This window comes from Lytechinus variegatus, chromosome 1 (genome assembly GCF_018143015.1).
Source record: "Lytechinus variegatus isolate NC3 chromosome 1, Lvar_3.0, whole genome shotgun sequence".
Classification (NCBI taxonomy): Eukaryota; Metazoa; Echinodermata; class Echinoidea; order Temnopleuroida; family Toxopneustidae; genus Lytechinus; species Lytechinus variegatus.
In genome coordinates, this window is record NC_054740.1 from 40,706,396 (window position 1) to 40,723,256 (window position 16,861).

Here is a 16,861-nt window from a genome sequence, read left to right on the forward strand (position 1 = left end):
TCTATTTCTAGCAGTCATCATACTAACCAGTCAGTAGTGAATCGTGTGTACAAAAACACTGGGAAAAAAAATTAAAGAAAAGGGAGCAGATATCACAAATTTCAACACATTCAAAGAGGATTTCATGACACAAATACAGACTTTTACTGACTATTTTTTTCTGAGCCTATTAACTTTAAGGATTTCAGTAGCTTATAACCAAGTGTAGATAATGTCTGGTGTCAAGAACTGAATTATTTGTCTGCCTAGAAATCGACCCCATTAATATTGAGAATATGGTTAACACCTGATGGAAAGTGTAAACAATGACAAGTGTCAAATGCAAATCCTGGCAGCCATCACTATCATGAATACTAGCAAGATCATAACTACAATTTGGAGGGTGTTTATGAAGAGTTAGGTGTCAAATCCTCCGTCTCTTTTGGATCATACCCCACATGACTACCAATAACTGTTCACACCAGACATTCTTTGTAGATGTTGATTTCAAGATCGTGTGTCACGTCCTCGTCTCTGGTAGACTATCTCTCTCATTAATGCTTGGAAGATGGTTGACGCCAGATAGGGGGTGTATCCATGTTGTACACTGAGTTACATGACTGCAGGTGTAAATTGAAAGAGCAAAACAGCATTCAAACATTGTTTCCTTTAAAAAAACATTCACTATTTAAGTCCCTCCTTAAAACCCACCTCTTTTAATTAGTTTCACTCTCCAATACTACGCTTCTATTGTGTTCTGTATGAAATCATACGCCTCAGTTAATTTGCATTATCATATTGTGTTCAGATTTTTAAGATGGATTGTGTACTTAGTTATTATGATTATTTAAATTTACATACATGATTATCGACCCGTTATATATAAGTTGTGTATTCGCCGATTATCTCTTTATTTGTACGTATAATTAATTTTTCATAATGGTATTTTCACTTTCAGTTCCTATGTTGTTCTTAAGTTTACTGAGATGTCTTGTATTCTTTTCTCCCCTTCTTTCTTAGCGCTTTGAAACTTACATATAAATTGCTTTATAAATGTTGTACATTGTTATTATCTTACTGTGGCACATGTACAGAGGAAAAAAAAAAAACATTTTCTTTGGCATTGGTATAGCACTGATCACTACCTCAGCAATGCACCGAACTTAATAATGCTGATCCAGAATCAAATATAACTTGGTGTTGAGCTGTCAATCATTTTGTAAACTCAAACTAAGTGTTGGAGCTAGAAGAGCTGCCAAACTGAAGAAGAACATGTCAATGCCTTAAAAGCTGTACATTAGTAATTTGGTGAGGAAATCAATATTTTCATAGGACAACACATAAAATTGAAACAGTATTTTGCAAGAAACCATACATATTTCTTCTCATTTTTCAGTACTTAAGTACTGATATTGGTACTTGACGCTCTGAGATACATTGTAGTGTAGGTAATCAGGATTGAGCATGCTAAACCAATAACTTTAAATCACCCAGTATTGCATTATTAGCTTTCATAATCAAGATTTATTCAAATTAATTGCTACTTTCTTAAGAAAATCATTGCCTGGACTCACTTTAAGAAGTACTTTGTTCCATCGGCTGTGTAAGCCTCCTCCCAGCCATGAGGTAAAGCTATGAAAAGAAGAAAATAAACAAAATAATAAAAATAATCAGTCAGGATAAAATGAAAGGTATGTCATCGCAAGGTTAAACAAAGGCTAAGGCCTCTAGGGAAATGATTCCTTTGGTGCATTCACAGACTTTTGAAATAAATTTTATTACTTTTAAGGCATTCAACCCCCTTGCGTACAACGCCTACTTAGCTTGTTGTAGCAAACAAATGGGAGACTGAATGTCAAACATTTGTACCGCTGCACACACGTACAATCCAAAATGTACCGTTGCACGGCTTTAGGAGGTGACGTCTCAATACAATTTGATTCATTGCGCTCAGTTCGCATATAGCCTACTGGCTAAATGCTGCCCAAGGTCAAGTGCGCTTGTGGGATTTTGCTTTTTTGCTTTCAATACTTTTGCTCCCTTTTCATAGATTATTGCAGGGAAAAACTCTTTTTTTTCTTCATATTTTTGCTAAACTCCGAGGTGTTGTACAATACAAATAGCAAGTATTCTTATTCGTGCAATGGTGCAAGATCTCGCATTCGGTGAAAGAAAGAGACACTCTCTATTCAATATTCAATAGAGCATCTCAATCTCTCAATCAAAGGGACATGCGTTCGAATCCCAGCCATGTCCTGTTTTCCTTCATTAAAGGACAAGTCCACCCCAACAAAAACTTGATTTGAATAAAAAGAGAAAAATTCAACAAGCATAACACTGAAAATTTCATCAAAATCTGATGTAAAATAAGAAAGTTATGGCATTTTAAAGTTTCGCTTATTTTTAACAAAATAGTTATATGAACGAGCCAGTTACATCCAAATGAGAGAGTTGATGACATCACTCAATCACTATTTCTTTTGTTTTTTATTATATGAAATATGAAATATTTTCATTTTCTCGTCATTGTCATGTGAAATGAAGTTTCATTCCTCCCTGAACACGTGGAATTCCATTATTTTAACATTTTGTGCTTCAGGCAATGAGGTCCTAATCATCAAATTTGTAAAAATTGAAATATTGTATAATTCAAACAATAAAAACAAAAGAAATAGTGAGTGAGTGACGTCATCAACTCTCTCAATTGGATGTAACTGGCTCGTTCATATAACTATTTTGTTGAAAATAAGCAAAACTTTGAAATGTCATAACTTTCTTATTTTACATCCGATTTTATTGAAATTTTCAGCATTGTGCTTGTCTGATTTTTCTATATTGATTTAAATCAACATTTTTCTGAGGTGGACTTGACCTTTAATAAATTTCTGCTGCAATGAACACAGATGAGATGTACAGAGTGCTGAGGGCTGATTGAGCTAAAGCTGAGGTAACAATAATAATAACAATGCGCCTCGGAATAGATTATTTCTAGATAGATGGTGCAATATAAATACCTATCATAAATTATTATCATCATATCCCCAACGGAAAAGCATAACATAGAGATGACTACAAATGTCATGGAATCCATGAATGAGATAGATGCTTTTCGACTTACGTTCTGATTCAACCAGTGCTTTCACAGCCTTCACCGTCTCCTTAGCCTCCGATGCAAGGTCGATAGGTCCCTTATGTCTGGCAAGATAACCAGGAGGTCGGAATCCATTCGTCCCTCTTCTAGCATTCTCTCCCTTGTTATAACGGCTGCAGCAAAAATGAAAGAAAAATCCAGGGTATTTAGTGAAATGATTAATAACAAAATGCTGAATGATTTATCACATGTAAATGCTTTTATAATAATTTCTTACTGACTAACGATAATAGCAAAATTGCATCTTAGAGCTCAGTGTCGTTTCACTTTGGTTCCGTGACATTTGCTCCGGCAGCAACAATTGCTCTGCTTTAAATTCCATACAATAATCGAAAGGACCAAATTCAACCCTCAGTTAAACACTATACCTGACCCTAAACCTAACATAAAAACCTATTGCAACCCTAACCCTACATCTTCGGAGAAATTAAGCCCAGAGCAATTGTCGCAGGAGCAGATGTCATGGCATCCCAAGACTGGACCCATCCTTAGAGCTCAGTGTCATTACACAAAGACTAGACCAGTCCTACAAGGACCGCAGCAAAGTAAGCGATCGTTCTCCATATCACAAATATCATAGGCATCATTTTGGAATCGGATTCACTAAAGTTGGATATTGCAATCATTGCTCCTGCATGTCAGCCTCATACTGCCACCTTGTTACTCATATTTGCTCCATTCATTTTAATTTACACCTCAAAATTAAACATGAAAATTTCTTGATGAGCCAACATGCATAGACACATGGTGTATTTTGGTTAAAACTTGATATAACATTTTGTCAAGTATCATTTACTTTAAAGAAAATCACATTCGCATAAACACCAGCTTTAGAAAAAACAAGTAAAATAGCATTATAAACTGTTTTGTTTACTGATAAATTTATAAGGATAGAAAATATATTGATGATAAGATGGATAATTTTTATGAAATTGTATAGGTTCAAGTAGTCTAAAAGAAATCATTAATTTTCACTATAGCTGTTGTCACTTAAAAGTAAAATCTTGTACCTGAGTGTTCCATTAGGGCTTTCTGTCAGATCTTCATGTACCGTCTGTTTCAAAACAAAATAAAACAAGCAAATTGAATTTTCTCATGAGATATACATGTATCAAATTCCATGTTTACTTTCTCATTTGTTTTAATTTACCTTATACTAAATGAACCCCTTCCCACAATAAAAAAGCAACATAAATTTGGGGAGAAAACTAAAAAAAATGTACACAGCACAATATTTCTGCCATTTCAATCAATGCACTGAACATTAAAATAAGCAAGTATAGCATCATAATTTTTCGGCAGCAAGCATTTATTTATCAAAAATACAAAAGTAGACATTTTGATTAAGATTTTGAATGGTGTAATGTTCTCTTATTTCCAAGAGCTTTTAATATTCTTTGCATACATAAGTATGATTATAAGAAGTTCTTTTGATGTAACTGCAGTAGGGAACTGCATCAGATAAATTGTTTAATGTATCCATTATTAGTTTCTTACTTCAGCAAACTGGAGTAATTTTTCCGTGGCCACTTCATAGGTTCTCTTGCTGGCCTGTACTTTTCTCAGCTCACAACCGAGCACTGCTAGACGATTCTGAAGCTCTCTCACGCTGGGTCCATCAGGCTAGGATAAATAAGAAACTTTTCTTTTAAAGGTTTATTCCATCCCCATAAAATGTTGATTTGAAAAATTAGAGAAAGATCAAGAAAGCATAACACTGAAAATTTCATAGAAAATGGATACTTGATAATGGAACCAAGAATTCTCAGTACATGTAGGTTATCATAAATTATGGTGTGGAAATTTTCGCGGATTTCGCGGCAAGATCGACGAGCACAAATTTATGAGCATCAATTTTAATGCAAGTTTTGATCTGCAGCTCAATTGGGTGTATCATTTTGGCAAAGAGATTGCATAATTTTTACCTATAGAGGGCGACATTTAAGCAAGCAAGCTTGAGCTCCGAAATCATATGCATCGCGAGAATATGTTCCAAAGCAATTTTTTTTAAGTCGCCGATATTTAAACTATGATTTGGGTTGAAATATAAATTGCTTTTGTTGTTTGATTGGTGAGTGTGAGATCTGGTGAGATCTGTTTTTAAGAAAACGTTGGGTCGATCACCCACGTTTGTTGATTGATCCCATGCACTTTCAATAGCCGTAATCCCCGGTCCTTACCCGGTGATCGATGGTCCATACCAGGCCAGTAGCACCTATGTTTTGCCTTCCCCGATATCTACCCCGCAAGTTGCGCTAAATGTCACAAAAGCTCATGATTGGATCAAAACAATACTGAATTATGCTGCGTTAGAGATAGAATTATGATCAGAAAATACAATTTCATCGCTGAAATGTTAATTAAAACCATTCACAGATATGGGGAAGAAGGAAATGACTTTGTGATTATGGAGTGTGCAGCGCAAATTCTAGAACCAGCGAATATGTTTTGAAGCTGCCAAGCAGCCAATACAGCAAAAAGAGCATTTACAGTAATAGAAAATGACATATCATTGTAATGCTTAGAGTCTCCTCTTTCATCTGAAACAACTTATATGAATATTCATTACTCCATGAGTGAGCAAAGACAATTTGAAAAAAAGGCACCTTGTACATGTAGATTGTATCGAACGTTCTTAAAAAGAAAATAACATGTTTAAAAAAAATTCAATATATGCACTTACAGATGAAACTTGAATCAAAGAAAATGTTCAAGGAATAATAAAATTCTGTTTAGTCTATACAATATTTGCATTTACTGCAGCTATCTAATCGTTAATAAAAGACTGCATGGCTGATCATCAACAAAATGGAGTGTTGTGTAATTCAGAGAGCTAACCTGTAAAACATCTTCACTTCTTAAAATTATTGAAATTCAAGCATTATTCATTCATTCAATTCAATTTATTTCAATCATAAAATATATACAAAGTAACATGCAACAATCGCGATTTAAAGTAATGAATGAAATTGGAGACTAATATGAAAGTTAAAAAAACTTGTAATTCTATAGAATTATACGACCAGAATACTGCTCAACTTACCACTGGTTCTGGTGGCGTATTTCTGGGCATTTTCTTGACCTTTGACCTGAGCTTGTTGAGTTCATCCTCCAGCATGACAACGACCTCCTCATAATCGAGCTCCATATTCCGTGCTTCCTGTTGGGCCACCTCTGCCAGGTGAACCCTTGATTTCAAGGCTTTGCTCTCATGGATAGCACTCTGTGCATGCTGCAGAGGGATACATGTACATCAATTCACAATAAAGATTAAAATCTATTTCTAGTTATGCGTTTGAAAAATGGCAGAAATTATCTCACTGTGATACTAAAAAATGATGTTTGAATGCAGCTACATGTATGACCTGGGTCCCGTCTTACAAAGAGTTACCATTGATTCAATCGATTTCCAACTATATGGAAATCCATTAATTTCACATTTTTTTCTCCAGGAAATTTTGCACTATGTCCTTTTTAAAAAAAGGGAAGCACACACATTTTCAAGAAAAAGATGAATGCATGAATATACATCATAGGCCTAGTGAGAAAGTATAGTGCTTTGATGACGTTGCTGGCTTTCCATAGTTGTGGTTGATCGGATCAATCGCAACTCTTTGTGAGACGGTAAAGGCATGGTCACACCGCCCGAGCGTTGTTAGAGCGGTTGTGAAGCGGAGATAAAAAAATCATCACTGCTTGCTACCGTTCACCATTTTCGATTTTGATTGTTTTTATTTTGTTTTTCGATTTTTTTTTTAATTTTTCCCCAATTTTGTGAGCGAAATTCGACCCCCTCTCCCCCCCCCCCCTCTCCCTACCGCTCCACGACCGCTCCAACAACGCTCGGGCGGTGTGACCAGGCCTTAACATGGTGATTTGCTGCAAAGAATGATTATCATAAAAAATGGCACTAAACTCATTTTATTCTTCAAAGCATGTCCAAAGCATAACAAAGATAAACATGTATGAGACTACACGAACACTGCAGACCAAATAATATGTGGGCAGTTGAAGAGCAATCCTTTGCAGAGGACGAATTTCATCTTTCCCCAGAATTTGAATATCTATAAGAATAAAATTGAAGGGAGAAGACAAGGCCATCAAGCAATTCCAATACCATAAGAGACAATACCATCTGAGTCAATAATCTATAAATATTCTCTTGTATCTAATATTCTAATTTTTCAAGGGCTACTTTTTCATAACCTACAGCATAAATCTGCAAAATTGGATTAGCTTCAACACTGCACTGAATAGGATTTTTCAGTGCTCTTTTGAGTATATCAGGGGCAAAATAGCTCGAGCCCCTACGTAATTTTTCCCCTAGTGATATGGTAATTCTTCAATTTGCAGAAAAATTGCACTGGTGACTGGCAGCACTAGCCCGAAAAGAAATAGTGTTTCTATTACTTATTACTTCTATCAGTTTCTCTAATTCAAGCATTTAACTTTTTAGAGCCGTGTTACACAAACCTTTCCGCACTTTTTCAAAGAGATGATATACGCATGATAACATTGATCATTATGTGCAATCAAGCATACCATCCATCAACTGTACGATTAACCATACGATCATTCACTAAACTTTGTGGTACCAAAGGACACCAACTTCCACGGCCCATTGCCAAAGAGTTACAATGAAACGCAACTTCAAAAATCAAACACAACTTGACTTTCAACCAATGAAATACGCGTATTAGGGACTTGCGCATGACTGATTGACTAGCTTTTAAATGCAGCTCTTTCAGCAACGGGCCCCGGAAGTGATAACGCAGCTCCAGTCACATACCTTTCTTATTCTTTGAAGCTCCTCCTCCACAGCAGAAAATGATCTTTCCTTCTCCAGCACAAGAAGCTGTGTATATGGTAATAACAAGAACATCAAACTGTAGTCAGTTAAACCATAAATTAAGAAGTGGGCATGTAAGTAAGTTGGGAAGGTTCTTTAAGATATTTTATCAGCTGGAATTAAAGAAATAACTATAATTTAAAGGCCATGTGCATCCCAATAAGGACTTGTCATTTGAATAAAAATTTGCACAAAATTAATATTCATTTTAGCAAAATTTGTTTAGAATTAGCAAAAAAATTCTGAAATTGGCCAAACCTCAATCATAATAAAAAGATGAATTTTTATAGTGCCGTCTCTATTTCCCCAGTCAAAATAGGGTTATAGGAAATTCAGTCCCACTCTGTTAAAAAATCCAGGAAAATGATGGGGTACATGTATCTCATTAGCACAAGAACAGTTCGCCAGTATTTGTAGCATACAAACTGCTTCATGTAATGCCATTGAGGTCTTTATCTTCAGTAGACCCTTATGGAAAAAGAAATAATTTCCACATTGAAAATTATGTTATCTTTCTTTCATTCTAATGAATAGCAAGGGAAGGAATAAGGTAGGAAAGTAACAGAAACAAAATATCTTGACAAACCTGCAGTTTCTCTGCCTCTTCTATGGCGTCATCTCTCTGCTTCCGAAGGTTCTCCATCTCTGCATAATAACCAGGAGCTGGAGCCACCACCGGTGGGGGTGGTGCGGGAGGAGGGGGACTGGGTAGCTGGAGTAATAAACAAACATGTGTATTAAAGTTCATAATGTGGTAAAGAAAAAAAAATGCTTTTTGGGACTAAAGATGACGATGAAATAGACAATCGAACTTCTGCCCATGCATTAACACTGAAGTTTCATCGGTCCTCCAGATTTTACAACATATACAAAAGCAGTGTAGGCCACATAGAGACAACATCAGGGCCCTGTAACACAAAGTTTGCAATTAATCATAGATTAATTATGATTAAGTTTACCTTTTGACTGAACTGACTATAATGTAAAATCAAATTGTTAAAATCGATCCTTAGATCAGTCACTACACTCTGTGTTACGGGACCCAGAACCGACTATAATGATATGGCGAAGAATGGGAGACCCTTCGAGGGTGTGAGTCCTTACATGCATCTTTTCTTTATTGAAATGGAGCCTGATTTAGTTGTAAGACAAGTGGAGCGCATCTGGCAGTCTCGCCTGCATTACGCAATTCAATATAGCAGCAGTGCTGGCTTGGAATACAGCTACTGAATATTTGTTCACCAAAGAAAAAATTCATACATGTATGATAATAAAACACTATGTCCATTGACCCAAAATGACCTTTGACTATGATCATGTGATCTAAGATGTGTGCAAAACAATCATTTATACTTGATTACCCTTATGTCTATGTTTCATAAACTAGATCCAAAAACTTTCAAATGGTAATTCAACAAATACCCCCAACATGGCCAAAGTTAATTGACCCTAAATGACCTTGGTAATGTGACCTGAAACTTGCACAGAATGTTAAGTGATACTTGATTACTCTGATGTCCAAGTTTTATGAACTAGCTCCATATAAGTTACGATTGAAATTTAGCAAATACCCCTAACATGCCCAAAGCTCATTAAACCTAAATGACCTTTGACCTTGATCATGTGACCTGAAACTCGGGCAGGATGTTCAGTAATACTTCATTACCCTTATATTCAAGTTTCATGAACTAGGTCCATATACTTTCTAAGTTATTATGTCATTTCAAAAACTTAGCCTTAGGTTAAGATTTGATGTTGACGCCGCCCCCGCTGCCGTCGGAAAAGCTGTGCTATGCAGGCGAGACGAAAATGGACAAAAACGAATTCCCTTTGACATAGAGGCCCCTTGAGTTGTAGAGTCCTTACTTTCATATGATGGAAGAGGGTTTACCTAAGTAGAAGAAAGGATCTAATCTTGTCGGTTTATATGTATATTTGTGAATATGTTTACATGCACAAAGGGATCCATTCCATACAGCAATATGGGACTACCATTAAGAGGATCTGAGAAAGTCACTTTAACCCATTAAGCCATATAAAGCCTAAGACAACTTGAGCAGGGGTCTATGCAAAAGTGCATTATATGGTGTTATGCCTATTTCTTTACATTGCCTCTTGTCTTCACATACATCTGCAGGATTCTACAAAAAGAAAACATGTTAACGACCACAAACTTTACACCTGCAATGAATACACAGATATTTTTAACAAGTGGAATGCCTCTGGCCGTCTCACCTGCATCACGCAGTTCAATATAGCAGCAGTGCTGACTTTGAAAACTACTCTAACTCGCACAAGATGTTCAGTGATATATGGTTACTCTTATGTCCACTTTTTATGAACTAGACCAATAAACTTACAGAGATATGATGGTTATTCAACAAAAAACCCCAACATGGCCAAAGTTCATTGACCTTACATGACCTTTGACCTTGATCATGTGACCTGAAACTCGCGCAGGATGTTCAGTGATACTTGATTACTCTTCTGTCCAAGTTTAACGAACTAGACCAATAAACTTTCAAAGTTATGATGGTAATTCAACAGATACCCCCAATTCGGCCAAAGTTCATTGACCTTTGACCTTGGTCATGTGACCTGAAATGCGCACAAAATGTTCAGTGATGCTTGATTACTATTATGTCCAAGTTTCATGAATCAGATCCATAAACTTTCAAAGTTATGATGGGAATTCAACAGATACCCCCAATTCGGCCAAAGTTCATTGACCTTTGACCTTGGTCATGTGACCTGAAATGCGCACAAAATGTTCAGTGATGCTTGATTACTATTATGTCCATGTTTCATGAATCAGATCCATAAACTTTCAAAGTTATGATGGGAATTCAACAGATACCCCCAATTCTGCCAAAGTTCATTGACCCTAAATGACCTTTGACCTTGGTCATGTGACATGAAACTCTAATAGGATGTTCAGTAATACTTGATTAACCTTATGGCCAAGTTTCATGAACTAGGTCCATATACTTTCTAAGTTATGATGTCATTTCAAAAACTTAACCTTAGGTTAAGATTTGATGTTGACGCCGCCACCGTTGGAAAAGCGGCGCCTATAGTCTCACTGCTATGCAGGTGAGACAAAAACCTTAGTCAAAATAACATTTTTGAGGCGTCAAAGTGCACCCTCCTTATTCATAGACGCACAGACATGGGGGCCCTCCTTTATACTGAAATAATATCATGTTGAATGAGTTAAGAGTGAGGTCCTTACCTTTCTGTGTTGGAACGGAGGAGGAGCAGAGAAATCTGTGACATCGTATCCACCATGACTCATCGACCCTGATCCTACATTACTATCGTCAAGCTTCATGTTGAACAGTTGCTTAGCAACAGCAACAAACTCTATCATGAAAAATAACAAAAACTAATTAATTACCAAGGAATTATGAAAACAAAAAACTAAGGCACTCATCAATGCAATCACGGAGAGCGTGAATGAATCTGAAATACATAAAGAGCTAATCCATGAATGCATATATTAAAGATGTTTGTTTGTCCAAAAGGGAAAAAGAGATTGTTAATCAGAACATCTGTGAGGCTTTCATCCAAACATAAGGCTATTACATGATGAATGTACCATATATACACTTTTTATTCCAAAACATGCAAATTTCATATGCTCATATCTGAAAATGAAAAAAAAAATATTTAATTGGAACATTTGCAGCATAATTCCAAACATAAAGACATTTCAAAGAAGTATGTATCATATACATTTGTTATTCCAAAGGTTGGTTATCTCGGAACATGCAAATTGCATATTTATGCCAAGATGTCTCTTAGTACGAATATGAAAAGAGTTCATTAATCTGAAAATTTGTGGTATTTTTCCACAGGTTTGTTATTCTAAAGGTTTGTTAATCTGACATTGTAATTCCCAAGATTCGCTGGTCCGAAAATGAATAATGAAGGAATTAATTTTTTTCCAAAGGATCAATAGTCTGAAAATGAACTAGGGTTTTAAATAACAAAGCTTATTTCATTTGCAAACCATTGATATGACAAAACTTGTTTCATTTTGGGAATTATGAACCTTCAAAATAATAATTCTTATGTTGTGTTTAGATTTTATGAACCTTCAGAATATTATATCTTTTTTCATTTCTGAAAAACAAACCTTCAGATTGACAAACTTTCCAACTAATTAACCTTCAGAATATAAAATCTTTGGAGTATTTGGACCATCAATATGATGAACTGTAACCAGTATGTCCGTCCGAAATATTTTTTAGATTTTGATGTTCACCATGAGATGGAGGATTTATTTGGGGGGGAGGGAGCAGGAACAGGGAGCTTATACCATAGCTGCAGTGACTGATATGCAACTAAAAGCAACAACATTCTTACCTCCATAAGGGACCATGCCACTCTGGTCTATACTCAGTCTTCTCATTAGTTCCTGGTTCTCACTGGGACTAGGATGGATCCCAAGATATTCCAGGGCCTAAAAAATACCAATTATTTCCAGGCCAGTATTAGAGTCACAGAATAGTCTAACATCAAGGGAAAGTAGTATTGTAATCAAGGCCAGAATTAGAATCACAGAGTAGTCTAATGTCAAGTGAAATTAGTTTTATATTCAAATCAATATGCATTATGTAAAAGTTTGTCAATTTGTCAAATTTCCAGTTATACTACAATTTTGTTCAATATCCACATGGTCTAACACCATTCAGTCTATATGACATGCACTTTTATGAACCAATAATCTAATGAACAAAGTGGAAATCATACCATCTATTCCTTAGACCAAGTGAGAGTAAGATTAAATGGGTATTGAACAATTGCAAAGAACGGATCAAACAGTAATTAGACCAATTTGATCATAGTCCTGGTCCCTGTTGCATAAAAGTTACTATCATAGAAACTTTGCCATCCAATGGTAACTACCATGGTAACAATGCTCATCAGCCAATCAAAATCAAGGACTCCATGAAAGTTACCATTGGATGACGAAGTTACCATAATAGTAACTTTTTTGCAACAGGTGGGTGTTTCACAAAGCTGTTACGAACAACTTTGCGCACGAGTGGTACCTGTTCTTGGGTCATAACGCAATTACATAGGGATGTCCCATAGCACAGGAAAGGATCACTAGTCGTATGTAAAGTGATTCGTATCTTACGAACAGCTTTATGAAACACCCACCAGGGCCCAAATGAGCTTTGCCCATGTGGTAATAAGACTACATGAGATTTAGACCAGCGCTTCACAAAAGGTGGGCTGCTCTCCCAGGTGGGCCGCAAGAAGCTCCAGAGGAAAAAAAAATGGGGGGAAAACTATAGTATGTTTCACAGACCTGGTCCCGTCCGGCAGCCCAAATATGTTTGATCGATCTACGTGGGTCAAACAAATCTAAAGCATGCTTTATGCACGTTGCAATATGCATACAGATTATGATGGTTTCGATCTAACTTTGATGTGAACCTTGTCAAGTATGCATATTGTGTAGAATTTAGTTAATTGTCGCCCATTTACCGGACCTTTGCGAATGCAGTTAGTTCTTGACATGTTTGTTTCGAACGTGCTTCAGGACTTTGTGTTCAAATTTCATGAAAACATACTTTCATCAAAATGGACCTTTTTTAAAGCGATTTAAAAAGGGCGAGGAGGAAATAAATTGAAAAGTCTCTGAATATAACTGTAAGAAAATATGACCCTGAATACATTAAATTGTGATTCATCATGACTGGCAGTGATGCAAAATCATGAGCGATGTGTGTCGAATGTTGAAGGTATTCAGTGTTCTTGTTATTAAGTTATGTTGTCACGGTTGTATACGTTTGGAGGAGGGGCTCAAAAGGCTGGGTTACCTAAAGTTATATGCACTAATATGCCCATTATCATTAATTTATATCTTTGAGTCGAGACAAGTAGTCATATCGCTTTCTTCAAATTTTGGTAGGTGGATTAGAAAAATATTTGAGAGGCAAAGTGGTCCTCGAGTAAAAAAAAGTTGAGAAGCGCTGATTTAGACCTACTACTTGCAGACCAAGTGAATGTGGAGATGCTGTGGTCGGGTGGTCTAAGGGGCCTGACTAGACATATGAAAGTCAGGGGTTCAATCCCCGGCCACGGCACTTATGCCCATGAGCAAGGCATCTACTATGTATGTGGGGGCATCATGGTCTTGTGGTTAAGACTCTCATCTTTCAATCAAAGAGACATAGATTCAAATCTAAGCCATGGCCTGTTTTCCTTCACCATTAAATTTATCCACAGTAATTGTGCTGCACTCAACCCAGGTAAGGTGAATGGGTACCTGGTAGGAGTTTATTCACGCAGTGCACATAACAGCTGTTCTACTAACACCAGGGTAATTATGCTGAATTGTAGAGCACTTACAGAGTATAATATTCAATCATTACTATCTTATCAACAATGCACTTTAATCCTACATTCAAATAAGTGAAAATGCTACATGCATCCTTGAAAACCACGTGTGCACTTGTTTGAATGAATCAAAGTCATTTTACTTACCACCTGAAGTTTATCAATCTTCAGTCTGACCTGGGGATCGATGGACAGCCGTCTGCTGCCAGGGCGGGGCACTGGACTATGGGCGGGGGATGAGGATGCAGAGAAGCTGATTGGTTGGTTGGTATAGTGGCTAAGGTTGTACAGAGGGAGCACTGGGGAGGGGTCACCCCCAGGGGGTAGGGGCACCGACGATCTCCTGTCAGAGACACCTGGTAAACAATAAATTCAAAAAAATACACACCAGTTGTGTAACAATATCAAAATGATGTAGTACAGAAACCAATAACATTACCACCCAAGGATCTGTATGTATTCATAAGAAAATGGGGGCCAAGCATTTCTGGAAGAAATTGTGCAATTACAAGATATTAGAAAAATAAGAATGAAAATTCCAGCAAGATATCAGGCCTTTCCAAAAAATAACAATACACTCTCCCACATCTTATCTGTGTTGGTGATCTTAAGCGAGATCATTTTTTTTAGCTTAGATTTCATGATTTCACAAAGTTCAATTTATGTATGAGATCTAGATCTACAATGATTTAGTGACAATAAACCTTGGCTTTACAGACTTTCTCAAAAAAAATCAGTGTTTATTCTAACTACAGCACATTCATTTATCTTTGAAGGTTATTGCAATTAAAGTGGCAAGATATAGACAAGAAAATTTTATTACATAAAAATATCATAAAGGAATTTACTTTCTCAATTTTTTTCATCTACATTACTGAGTATTCGCATTTGCATTACTACAGCTATTTTACCATTTGTAGTTACTCCCTCTGGTGTGGAGGTCATCTTAGGTTCCATGTATGTGCCAGGTTGAAGGTGAGGAGGGAGGGCGGAGGGTGGAATCATCTGGCCTTGGTTACCTGGTAAAGAATTAGTTGTGATTCTTCCAATCATCTTCATCTTACAAAATAATATACAATCCCCATATCTAATCACATTTCTGAAACTCGCTGTTCTTCACAACGATTACATTCTAAGATCAAAATAGTTCTCTACATTACTTCATCTTTACGGAGATCAAAATTCATTTTCACTTTTTAAATGATGAGATTGATATGTGGATTTCAAAGCACAGAGATTAAATAAATGAACTCAAAATAAATGCAGTTCCAATTCAATCTTTTAGTGAACATTTTGAAGTTCACCATGGTACCAAGTTGGCCCAAATTAAAGTTATTGGGCAATTAATGTTTCTTCTTCAGTTTTAAGCCTGGCTTGCACCTTTTCGTTTTGAGCTGTGTTTTAGCCGAAAACACAAATTCTCAGCATACAATGCAGCAAAACGTTTGCTTGCTATCACACAGTAAAGCGAGGTGTGCGAGCAAGATCAAGGTAAGTCAAGCTAAATCCAGCACTAACCAAGCTAAATCCAGCACCAAAATTGCGTTAATGCCTGCGTAAGCCATTCACTATTGGTCGCATTTGCTTCTTTGGATTTCGGTTGCATTCCGTTACAGATGTTTGGAAAAAAACTTCAATCTACCAAGCTAAGCACAATGTTTCTGTGTTGGTGTGCGTACTGACATTGTATCACCTCGTTTTGATTGCGTTGTGGTGACATTGGCCATGCCTGTCTGCATTCAGGCACTCCTCAGCTGACCACAAGCCAAAAATGCAAAGGTTTGAGCCAGTATTAACAAAAACTACATCTGTACATGTATGCGTGCCTACCCTGTGACCTCGGGTTCATCTCCAGTAGAGTTGAGGGAGCAGGCTGACCTACAGCCGGGGACCTCCTCTCAGTTAACCCCCCTCTTGGTGTGATGGTAGAATCCAGTGGGTGACTGGTATTAACAGCCTGCTGTGGAAGGTTCGACTGAGGCACGGGGGTGTGACCTTGCACATGGGGATGAGGGACATTACTAGAATGTGGAGAGTGGTGTGAGGGAGAGGGGAGATGGGGAAGTGTCCTTTGACCTATGACATCACCATGGAGCATACCATCGAGTTGTGGGGATGAATGGTGAGAGTGGGGATGGGGGGACTGATAGGGGGAGCTGAGAGAGTGACTGATGCCCGATGGGTGTGAGCTAGGGGTGTGGTCGCGGTCTTTGTTGACGGGTGTTCGGATACTTGGAATGTAGGATAGACTCACTGAATTCAGATCAGACCTGCAAAAAAAAAATACAAAATGACAGTTTAATCAAGGACAATTGCTTGATCCCATAGAAAACACTATAATGTTAAGCCACTCAACATACTGAACAGGAGAAATTTAGACATATTAACATCATTTTCACCAAGTGAATGCTACTGGATTATGTTCTATGGCGATATGGCCGACCATAAACAAATGGCAATTTACTTTGAAAATTGAATTTTAAAAAAATATTCAAAAACAATGAAACAAGATATGTGTGTTTTATATA

The 16,861-nt window shown here is 36.9% G+C and overlaps 1 protein-coding gene across 2 annotated transcripts in view; it reads right to left on the reverse strand.

Annotated features, from left to right (window-relative positions):
• Positions 1-237: 237 nt before the first annotated feature.
• The window catches only part of LOC121414033 (syntaxin-binding protein 4-like), a 33,926-nt gene continuing 17,302 nt past the window's right edge, over positions 238-16,861 (reverse strand). For both annotated transcript variants that reach the window (XM_041607076.1, XM_041607085.1), the window contains exons 11-23: positions 16,164-16,603; positions 15,245-15,352; positions 14,481-14,689; positions 12,348-12,444; positions 11,212-11,342; positions 8,566-8,691; positions 7,920-7,985; positions 6,174-6,362; positions 4,628-4,753; positions 4,141-4,184; positions 3,098-3,243; positions 1,554-1,611; positions 238-599 (exon numbers count right to left, since the gene is read on the reverse strand). In XM_041607076.1, coding sequence (XP_041463010.1) covers positions 500-599; positions 1,554-1,611; positions 3,098-3,243; positions 4,141-4,184; positions 4,628-4,753; positions 6,174-6,362; positions 7,920-7,985; positions 8,566-8,691; positions 11,212-11,342; positions 12,348-12,444; positions 14,481-14,689; positions 15,245-15,352; positions 16,164-16,603 — 1,840 coding nt within the window. In that variant the 3' untranslated portion in view covers positions 238-499. The remainder of the gene's footprint in view (positions 600-1,553; positions 1,612-3,097; positions 3,244-4,140; positions 4,185-4,627; positions 4,754-6,173; positions 6,363-7,919; positions 7,986-8,565; positions 8,692-11,211; positions 11,343-12,347; positions 12,445-14,480; positions 14,690-15,244; positions 15,353-16,163; positions 16,604-16,861) is intronic.